General features: G+C 36.0%; 1 protein-coding gene across 1 annotated transcript; it reads right to left on the bottom strand.

The window, feature by feature from the left end:
- Positions 1-1,717: 1,717 nt before the first annotated feature.
- Positions 1,718-11,545, bottom strand: LOC132781095 (mediator of RNA polymerase II transcription subunit 29). Its single transcript, XM_060785056.2, has 4 exons — positions 11,045-11,545; positions 6,628-6,686; positions 6,428-6,512; positions 1,718-2,110 (listed from the first exon to the last, which is right to left on the bottom strand). Exons 1-4 carry the CDS (start codon positions 11,312-11,314, stop codon positions 1,883-1,885), a joined length of 642 nt encoding a protein of 213 aa, XP_060641039.2. The 5' UTR covers positions 11,315-11,545; the 3' UTR covers positions 1,718-1,882.
- Between the last annotated feature and the right edge of the window lie 20 nt (positions 11,546-11,565).

Here is an 11,565-nt window from a genome sequence, read left to right on the forward strand (position 1 = left end):
AGCCACCCAGTCCAACCCCCCTTCTGCCACCCAGCTGAACTGGAAGGATCAAAGGCCTGGAGCATCTTAAAGAGCCGAGTATGTTTAGCCTGGAGAAGAGAAAGTTGAGAGGAGACATGAGAGCCATGTATAAACATCTGAAAGGGTGTCCTAAGGAAGAGGGAACAGGATTGTTTTCTGCTGCCCTGCAGACTAGGACACAGAGCAATAGGTTCAAATGACAGGAAAGGAGATTCCATCTAAACATTAGGAAGAACTTCCTGACTGTGAAAGCTGTTCAACAGTGGAACTCTCTGTTTCGGAGTCTAGTGGAAGCTCTTTCCTTGGAAACCCCTTGAAACTAGGACTTAATGGAGCAATGGGTTCAAATGGCAGGAAAGGAGAGTCCACTCGAATATTAGGAAGAACTTCCTGACCATAAGAGCTGTTCACTTGTGGAACTCTCTGCCTCGGAGTACAGTGGAGGCTCCTTCCTTGGAAGCCCCTTGAAACTAGGACTTAATGGAGTAATGGGTTCAAATGGCAGGAAAGGAGATTCCACCTGAATGTGAGGAAGAACTTCCTGACTGTAAAAGCTGTACAACAGTGGAACTCTCTGCCTCGGCGTCTAGTGGAAGCTCCTTCCTTGGAAGCCCCTTGAAACTAGGACTTAATTGAGTAATGGGCTCAAATGGCAGGAAAGGAGATTCTATCTGAATATTAGGAAGAACTTCCTGATTGTAAGAGCTGTTCAACAGTGGAACTCTCTGCCTCGGAGTGCAGTGGAAGCTCCTTCCTTGAAACGAGGACTTAATGGAGAAATGGGTTCAAATGGCAGGAAAGGAGATTCCACCTGAATATTAGGAAGAACTTCCTGACCATAAGAGCTGTTCAGCAGTGGAACTCTCTGCCTCGGAGTCCAGTGGAAGCTCCTTCCTTGAAACGAGGACTTAATGGAGTAATGGGTTCAAATGGCAGGAAAGGAGATTCCACCTGAATATTAGGAAGAACTTCCTGACCATAAGAGCTGTTCAGCAGTGGAACTCTCTGCCTCGGAGTCCAGTGGAAGCTCCTTCCTTGAAACGAGGACTTAATGGAGAAATGGGTTCAAATGGCAGGAAAGGAGATTCCACCTGAATATTAGGAAGAACTTCCTGACCATAAGAGCTGTTCAGCAGTGGAACTCTCTGCCTCGGAGTCCAGTGGAAGCTCCTTCCTTGAAACGAGGACTTAATGGAGTAATGGGTTCAAATGGCAGGAAAGGAGATTCCACCTGAATATTAGGAAGAACTTCCTGACCATAAGAGCTGTTCAGCAGTGGAACTCTCTGCCTCGGAGTCCAGTGGAAGCCCCTTGAAACTAGGACTTAGTGGAGTAATGGGTTCAAATGGCAGGAAAGGAGATTGCACCTGAATATTAGGAAGAACTTCCTGTTCAGCAGTGGAGTCTGGTGGAAGCTCCCTTGGAGGGTTTCAAGCAAAGACCGGATGGCCATCTGTCAGGAGTGCTTTGATTGTGCGTTTCCTGTAAGCCAAGGGGTTGGCCTAGATGGCCCGTGTGGTCTCTTCCAACTCTATGGCTCTATGAAAACGTTATCTGTGCCAAGCCCCAAAATCAACAATATCTGAGGATGCCTGTTATAGATGCAGGCGAAATGTCAGGAGAGAATGCTTCTGGAACATGGAAAACTCATAACAACCCAAAATCAACCTTGCACCCCAAAAAAGGAGCTTGAGGAGTCAGCATGGCTAGCACTGTGTATTTAAAAAAACATCAACACATAAATTAGGAAAAAAGCTCAGTGAGTCCCAAACAAGGAGAGAGAAGAGGAACCAAGGAGTCAGACTAGAAACCCGCAAGCCTAGAAATCCGAAGTCTGTAGCCGTGGGCCGGTTTTGGGGGGCTACAGGACCCCCTGGGAGGGCACTTTGCCGGTGATCTTGTTGGAGCACTCCAGGAGGGCGTTGTGGATGTCCTTGGCGCAGGAGATCTGGGACTTGATCATGCCGAGGTACTGGGTGTAGGGCAGGCTCTCCGTCTGGACCGCGTCTGGCTTGGTGGCCGTCGGCACCAACGTTGGGGAGTGCTTGGCGCTGTCAAAGCTCTGGGAGAGGCACTCGTAGGCCAGGCGCTGCGGTGGAAAGAGAAACAAGGGGATCAGGAGAGAAGAGCATCCACGCTGTGGAATTACCCTATTGCAGTGTTTCTCAACCTGGGGGTCGGGACCCCTAAGGGGGTCATGAGGGGGTGTCAAAGGAGTTGCCAAAGACCATCGGAAAACATATTTCTCCTGAAGGAAATGCAAAAGTTTACAATAAATATGTCTATTTGGACGTTGGGGTTGGCTTCACCTTAATCACATTATTGTTGTTGTTATTGTTGTTATTATGCTGATTTATATCACACTTTATTTCTCCCGAAGGAAATGCAAAAGTTAACAATAAATATGTCTATTTGGAAGCTGGGTCTGGCTTCACCCTAATCACATTATTATTATTATTATTATTATTATGATGTTGATTTATACAGTGCTTTATCTCTCCCAAAGAAAATGCAAAATTTAACAATAAATATGTCCATTTGGAAGCTGGGTCTGGCTTCACCTTAATCATATTATTATTATTATTATTATTATTATTATTATTATGTTGATTTATACAGTGCTTTATCTCTCCTGAAGGAAATGCAAAATTTAACAATAAATATGTCTATTTGGAAGCTGGGTCTGGCTTCACCTTAATCACACTATTATTATTATTATTATTATTATTATTATGCTGATTTATATCACACTTTATTTCTCCCGAAGGAAATGCAAAAGTTAACAATAAATTTGTCTGTTTGGAAGCTGGGTCTGGCTTCACCTTAATCACATTATTATTATTATTATTATTATTATTATTATTATTATTATTATTATTATTATTATGTTGATTTATACAGTGCTTTATCTCTCCCGAAGAAAATGCAAAAGTTAACAATAAATATGTCTATTTGGAAGCTGGGTCTGGCTTCACCCTAATCACATTATTATTATTATTATTATTATTATTATTATTATTATTATTATTATTATGTTGATTTATATATCACTTTATTTCTCCCGAAGGAAATGCAAAAGTTAACAATAAATATGTCTATTTGGACGTTGGGGTTGGCTTCACCTTAATCACATTATTATTATTATTATTATTATTATTATTATTATTATTATGTTGATTTATACAGTGCTTTATCTCTCCTGAAGGAAATGCAAAAGTTAACAATAAATATGTCTATTTGGAGGCTGGTGCTGGCTACACCTTAATCATATTATTATTATTATTATTATTATTATTATGCTGATTCATATCACATTTTATTTCTCCTGAAGGAAATGCAAAAGTTAACAATAAATATGTCTATTTGGAAGTTGGGGTTGGCTTCACCTTAATCATATTATTACTATTATTATTATTATTATTATTATGCTGATTTATATCACACTTTATTTCTCCCGAAGGAAATGCAAAAGTTAACAATAAATATGTCTGTTTGGAAGCTGGGACTGGCTTCACATTAATCATGTTGTTGTTATTATTATTATTATTATTATTATTATGCTGATTTATATCAGACTTTATTTCTCCCGAAGAAAATGCAAAAGTTAACAATAAATATGTCTATTTGGAAGCTGGGTCTGGCTTCACCTTAATCACATTATTATTATTATTATTATTATTATTATTATTATTATGTTGATTTATACAGTGCTTTATATCTCCTGAAGGAAATGCAAAATTTAACATTAAATATGTCTATTTGGAAGTTGGGGTTGGCTTCACCTTATTATTATTATTATTATTATTATTATTATGATTTATATCACAATGCAAAAGTTAATAAATATGACTACTTGAAAGCTGGGTCTGGCTTCACCTTAATCGTATTATTATTATTATTATTATTGACACAAAAGCACAGTATGTAACAGCAAATGAGATCTCTGTGCTGGATTTATTATTATTATTATTATTATTATTATTATGTTGATTTATACAGTGCTTTATCTCTCCTGAAGGAAATGCAAAATTTAACATGAAATATGTCCATTTGGAAGCTAGGGCTGCCTTCACCTTAATCACATTATTATTATTATTATTATTATTATTATTATTATTATTATTATTATTATGCTGATTTATATCACACTTTATTTCTCCCGAAGGAAATGCAAAAGTTTACAATAAATATGTCTATTTGGAAGCTGGGCCTGGCTTCACCTTAATCACATTATTATTATTATTATTATTATTATTATTATTATGCTGATTTATATCACAATGCAAAAGTTAATAAATATGACTACTTGGAAGCTGGGTCTGGCTTCACCTTAATCGTATTATTATTATTATTATTATTGACACAAAAGCACAGTATGTCACAGCAAACGAGATCTCTGTGCTGGATTTATTATTATTATTATTATTATTATTGTGCTGATTTATATCAGGCTTTATTTTTCCCGAAGGAAATGCAAAAGTTAACAATAAATATGTCTATTTGGAAGCTGGGGCTGGCTTCACCTTAATCTTATTATTATTATTATTATTATTATTATTATTATGTTGATTTATACAGTGCTTTATATCTCCTGAAGGAAATGTAAAAGTTAACAATAAATATGTCTATTTGGAAGCTGGGTCTGGCTTCACATTAATCATATTATTATTATTATTATTATTATTATTATTCTGATTTATATCAGACTTTATTTCTCCCAAAGGAAATGCAAAAGTTAACAATAAATATGTCTATTTGGAAGCTGGGTCTGGCTTCACATTAATCATATTATTATTATTATTATGCTGATTCATATCACACTTTATTTCTCCCGAAGGAAATGCAAAAGTTTACAATAAATATGTCTATTTGGAAGTTGGGGTTGGCTTCACCTTAATCATATTATTATTATTATTATTATTATTATTATTATTATTATTATTATTATGCTGATTTATATCACAATGCAAAAGTTAATAAATATGACTATTTGGAAGCTGGGTCTGGCTTCACCTTAATCGTATTATTATTATTATTATTATTATTATTATTGACACAAAAGCACAGTATGTCACAGCAAACGAGATCTCTGTGCTGAATATATTATTATTATTATTATTATTATTATTATTATTATTATTATGCTGATTTATATCAGACTTTATTTCTCCCAAAGGAAATGCAAAAGTTAACAATAAATATGTCTATTTGGAGGCTGGAGCTGGCTTCACCTTAATCATGCTGTTGTTGTTGTTGTTGTTGTTGTTGTTATTATTATTATTATGCTGATTTATATCACACTTTATTTCTCCCGAAGGAAATGCAAAAGTTAACAATAAATATGTCTATTTGGAAGTTAGGGCTGGCTTCACCTTAATCACATTATTATTATTATTATTATTATTATTATTATTATTATGCTGATTTATATAACACTTTATTTATCCTGAAGGAAAAGCAAAAGTTAACAATAAATATGTCTATTTGGAAGTTGGGGCTGGCTTCACCTTAATCACACTATTATTATTATTATTATTATTATTATTATTATTATTCTGACACAAAAGCACAGTATGCCACAGCAAACAAGATCTCTGTGCTGGAATTATTATTATTATTATTATTATTATTATTATTATTATTATGCTGATTTATATCAGGCTTTATTTCTCCTGAAGGAAATGCAAAAGTTAACAATAAATATGTCTATTTGGAAGTTGGGGTTGGCTTCACATTAATCATATTATTATTATTATTATTATTATTATTATTATTATTATGCTGATTTCTATCACAATTCAAAAGTTAATAAATATGACTATTTGGAAGCTCGGTCTGGCTTCACCTTAATCATATTATTATTATTATTATTATTATTGACACAAAAGCACAGTATGTCACAGCAAACGAGATCTATATGCTGGATTTATTATTATTATTATTATTATTATTGTGCTGATTTATATCAGGCTTTATTTTTCCCAAAGGAAATGCAAAAGTTAACAATAAATATGTCTATTTGGAAGCTGGGGCTGGCTTCACCTTAATCACACTATTATTATTATTACTATTATTATTATTATTATTATTTCTGTGTGACTGTTGTGGGGCTGGCTTTTAAATAGAAGTAATAATAAGGTAGGCTGCCTCTATACCTGGAGGTTCCAATTACTTTTCCATTGGCTGGCTCCTCTCCCACCATGAATTTGACAAATTGAGATGTGTTTTTAAGAAAAGGTCCTTCTGAATGCATATAGCAATGTTAAAGTTATTGTTGTTTTTTTGTTATTGTAGGACTGAAGGTCACCGCTAATAGGCAAGCCTGACAGTCCAACCTGACAAGGGGTTGGACTAGATGGCCTTTGGGTTCCCCTTTAGCTCTGTCACTCTCTCCCAAGAGGCTCACCAGGCAGAGTTCCAGCTGGTCACACAAGGCATAGAATTCCTCCAGGCTCTTGTCCACCCGCTGCACTGGGCCGTCATTGCTTTTCCTGAAATGATAGAAAAGGCATTTATTTATTTAAATGTGTATGTGAGAATCCAGCGAAACTCAAAACGGTGTGGAAGGGGAAGCAGGGGTGACATGTCAACAAAACGCAGACTCACTGGCCACTGTCGATGTTCGTGTTCTGCACGAAGTTCTGAGAGGCGACTTTCATCAGGTTCTGGAAAAGAAAAAGGAAGACTGTATCCTGTTGCAAAACTCCCACGATTCCATCCCATTGCCAAACTACATCTCCCAGGATTCCATAGCCCTGATCCATGGCAGTTAAAGTGGTATCAAACTGCGTCAATTCCACAGCATAAATGAAATTCTTGGACCTGAAAACCTTCACTAGCACATATCGGAGACTGTGAGCCGTTCTGGGACCCAGTCTTGGGAGAAAAATGGGGTTCCAATAAATATCATCACAATGATGGTAATAATAATGATGATCATCTATATAAATAAAAATGTAATGTTCGTTTGTGGGATTAACAGAACTCAAAAACCACTGGACGAATTGACACCAAATTTGGACACAAGACACCTAACAACCCAATGTATGTCCTTCACTTAAAAAAATGATTTTGTCATTTGGGAGTTGTCGTTGCTGGGATTTATAGTTCACCTACAATCAAAGAGGATTCTGAACCCCACCAACGATGGAATTGAACCAAGCTTGGCACACAGTTCTCCCATGACCAACAGAAAATACTGGAAGGGCTTGGTGGGTAGTGTCCTTTGGTTTTGGAGTTGTAGTTCACCTACATCCAGAGAGCACTGTAGACTCAAACAATGACGGATCTGGACCAAACTCTCCACAAAGACTCAATATGCCCAAATGTAAATACTGGTGGAGTTTGGGGAAAATAGAATCTTGACATTTGGGAGTTGTAGTTGTTGGGATTTATAGTTCACCTACAATTACAGAGCATTCTGAACCCCACCAACAATAGAATTGGGCCAAACCTCCCACACAGAACCCCCATGTGGGCCATAGCAACACGTGGCAGTCTATATAAATAAAAATGTAATGTTCGTTTGTGGGATTAACGTAACTCAAAAACCACTGGACAAATTGACACCAGATTTGAACACAAGACACCTCTCAGGCCAACGAGTGACCATCACTCATAAAACTACTGAAAAACACAGCAGAAGATACTTAAAAAGCCAAAAAAACAAAAAAATACATTACAACACATACACAAACACACATATATATACACACACAATGCATATACACAGACTGGGCCACAGCAACGCGTGGCAGGGGACGGCTAGTAATATAATAGAAGCCTTCGGTATCCTGCTGTTTAATTCTATCTTAATGTTGGCATGAGTTTTGCTTTCATTGTTGGTTGCATTGGCTTTTAGAAAGATGCTTCCTTGGAGACTAGGACGCAAGGGAACAATGGCTTCAAACTACAAGAGAGGAGATTCCATCTGAACATTAGGAAGAACTTCCTGACTGTGAGAGCCGTTCAGCAGTGGAACTCTCTGCCCCGGAGTGTGGTGGAGGCTCCTTCTTTGGAAGCTTTTAAGCAGAGGCTGGATGGCCATCTGTCAGGGGTGATTTGAATGCAATATTCCTGCTTCTTGGCAGAATGGGGTTGGACTGGATGGCCCATGAGGTCTCTTCCAACTCTTTTGATTCTATGATAAAGCAGGGTAGAAATAATAATAAATATATATATATCTTTATTTATTAACCCCTCTCCTTCCAGCTCTACTACTAATATTACAGCCCTAGCCATTAAAGTGGTGTTAAACTACATTAATTCAACAATGTAGATGCACCCAAGATCACAATAATTCAGAGCTTCAATTCCCATCTGCAGGGATTCCAAAAAAGAGCAACTGATCCTGTAAAACAACAAGAAGATAAGCTGCCAAAGCCTACAGCTTCTGGGGTTATTAGAAGGCGAACTGGAGGGCAAAGTCCTGTTCCATTTTGATCTTCTTGCCCGTAAATAATGATTCATTGACCAGATGCCTCGGACTAAGATCCGGAGGGCAAAGCCTCCATTCCAGAAAGACCAGAAATGCTTTTTTAAAAAATCAGTATTTGGTGGTATATGTGGCAAAAAAAGCTGATGCTGCTGCTTTTAGAAAGAGTCGACCATTCAGTTCTTTCTTTTCCTTCCTAAAAATAAAACAACAACCCTGACTTGGCAAAAGCTTTTTTTGGGAAAGAAACCACAGGCCACATGTTTAGAGATTTGAAAAGAGTCAGGAGGAATGGCAGAGAAGTTGCAGAAACCAGACTACGACTCCCAGAATCCTCAGACAGCCTTTATGAAGAGTTGTAGGATGCATCCACACTGTAGAATGGATGCAGTTTAATCCCACTTGAGCTGCCATGACCCAAGGCTATGAAAACCAGGGAGATTGCAGTTTGTTAAAGACCTTGGACTGAGCCATGGCAGTTTGCATATTTGTATATTTTAAATTGTATGCTGATGCTTTTATGTTAAGCTGTTTTTAGTCTCTTGCAGGAGAGACAAAGCAGGGTATAAATAATAATAATAATAATAATAATAATAATAATAATGGCAGTTTGTGGTGTCATATTATTATTATTACCTATATTACCTTTTATATTATTATTATTATTATCCTATATTACCATGTAGATTACTATTACTGACCTATACTATCTTTCATATTATTATTAACCTATATTACCTCTTAGATTATTATCTTTTATACTATTATTATTAACCTATATTAACTTTTGGATTATTGGATCTATATAATCTTTATGTATTATAATTGATCTATATTACCTCTTAGATTATTATCTTTTATACTATTATTATTAACCTATATTAACTTTTGGATTATTGGATCTATATAATCTTTATGTATTATAATTGATCTATATTACCTCTTAGATTATTATCTTTTATACTATTATTATTAACCTATATTAACTTTTGGATTATTATTGATCTATATAATCTTTATGTATTATAATTGATCTATATTACCTCTTAGATTATTATCTTTTATACTATTATTATTAACCTATATTAACTTTTGGATTATTATTGATCTATATCACCTTTATATATTATAATTTGTCTATATTACCTCTTAGATTATTATCTTTTATACTATTATTATTATTAACCTATATTACCTTTTAGGTTATTATTATTGATCTATATTATCTTTATATATTACTATTAAGCTATATTACCTTTTAGATTATTATTACTGATCTATATAAAAGGTAACTCTGGAACTCTCTCCCACAGGAGATCAGAACCGCCCCTTCTATCCTGACATTCAGGAAGCAGGTGAAGATGTGGCTATGGAGACAGGCATTCGATGAGTGAGCCAACACCCAGAGATTGGATGGAGGATGATGAACATCAAATTTAGTGGGACGACTGACCATTGTATTTATTGAATATAATTGATGTTTTGCTGTTTTAATGTTTTATTGCAATATGAAGTATGATGCTTACTGATTGTATGTATTTTACGGTTGGAAAAGGGTCTGAGTCCCTCAAGAGAGGTGAGAAGGTCGGTATGTAAAACATTTAAATAAATAAACATAATATAGGTTAATAATAAATGATGATAATATAGATCAATAATAATAACCTAAAAGGTAATATAGGTTAATATTAATAGTATAAACGATAATATTCTAAGAGGTAATATAGATAAATTATAATATATAAAGATGATATAGATCAATAATAATAATCTAAAAGGTAATATAGGTTAATAATAATAATTTATCTGTGTATTTTAATATGCATTTTATAGAAATACATTTTAATATGGATCTTTTATAGATGTGTATTTTTAAAATGTTTATTATTATTATTGACAGTTTTAAGTTTTAAGTATGAATTTTAACCTCATGTCTTGTGTTTAATCTCCGTTCTGTGTATTTCAATATGGATTTTAAAGAAATACATAGTAATATGTATCTTTTATAGAAATATGTGTATTTATAGAATTTTTATTTATTTATTATTAATTAATCAATGTATTATTATTTATTTTTTACAATGTTTATCTGTTTGAATTATGCTGGACAGGTTTAAGGATGAATTTTAACCTCATGTCTTGTGTTTAATCTCTGTTCTGTGTATTTCAATATGCATTTTATAGAAATACATTGTAATATGGATCTTTTGTAGAAATATGTGTATTTATAGAATTTTATTGATTATAAATTTATTGATTATTTATTTTTTACAATGTTTACCTGTTTGAATTATGCTGTCATATTGCCTCTAGGAAAGGTGGATAAGAAATAAAAATTATTATTATATTAAATGGCATTGGTTTTACAGTATATTAATTAATATATCCCCAATATTGATAGTTCTGATTGAGTTCTCTCTTTGGTGTCATGCTTCCCTCTGCCTGCAAAAGAAGTGAATTGCAGGGAATGTAAATAAAACCTCATTGGTCCGTTTTAAACTCCCGCCGGCGTCAGAAGTTGCTAGGCAGAACTTCCAGTACGCGTCTCCATGGCAACCCAGGCCACGCCCCCTTCCTCGCTCTGCTCACCTGCAGGCTCTCTTTGAGCTGAGGCAGCAAGAGGCGGAAGCGCTGCACCGGATCGAAGTCCTGCGCCTGCGCGGCCACTTGTATCCCGGATGGAGCCTGGCCGACCGCCATTGGGGCCCCTCCCGCCGAAGAAACCTGCCCCGGCCCCGGTTGCCCGGCTCCGGCGGAGGTTGAGGCGGAGGAAGAAGCGGCGGAGGCGGCAGCAGGCCCCGTCTGGGCCTGTAACATCGTCAGTTGTTGTTGCTGCTGCTGCTGTTGTTGCGCCGCCATCTTGATTGGCCTTCTCGCACGCAATGCGCATGCGTGGAAGTACAGCCGCCTTGTTGAAGGGAATCCTAACCAATTCCCGGCACGCAGTGCGCATGCGTTGACAAGGCTGAAGTGACTCAACCAATTCCCGGCACGCACTGCGCATGCGTTGACGAAAAGCCGCCTTGAAGGGAATCATAGCCAGTTCCCGGCACGCACTGCGCATGTGTTGACGAAAAAAACAGCCTGGTTGAAGGGACTCATTACTTATT

The sequence above is a fragment of the Anolis sagrei genome, chromosome Y (assembly GCF_037176765.1).
Source record: "Anolis sagrei isolate rAnoSag1 chromosome Y, rAnoSag1.mat, whole genome shotgun sequence".
Taxonomy (NCBI): Eukaryota; Metazoa; Chordata; class Lepidosauria; order Squamata; family Dactyloidae; genus Anolis; species Anolis sagrei.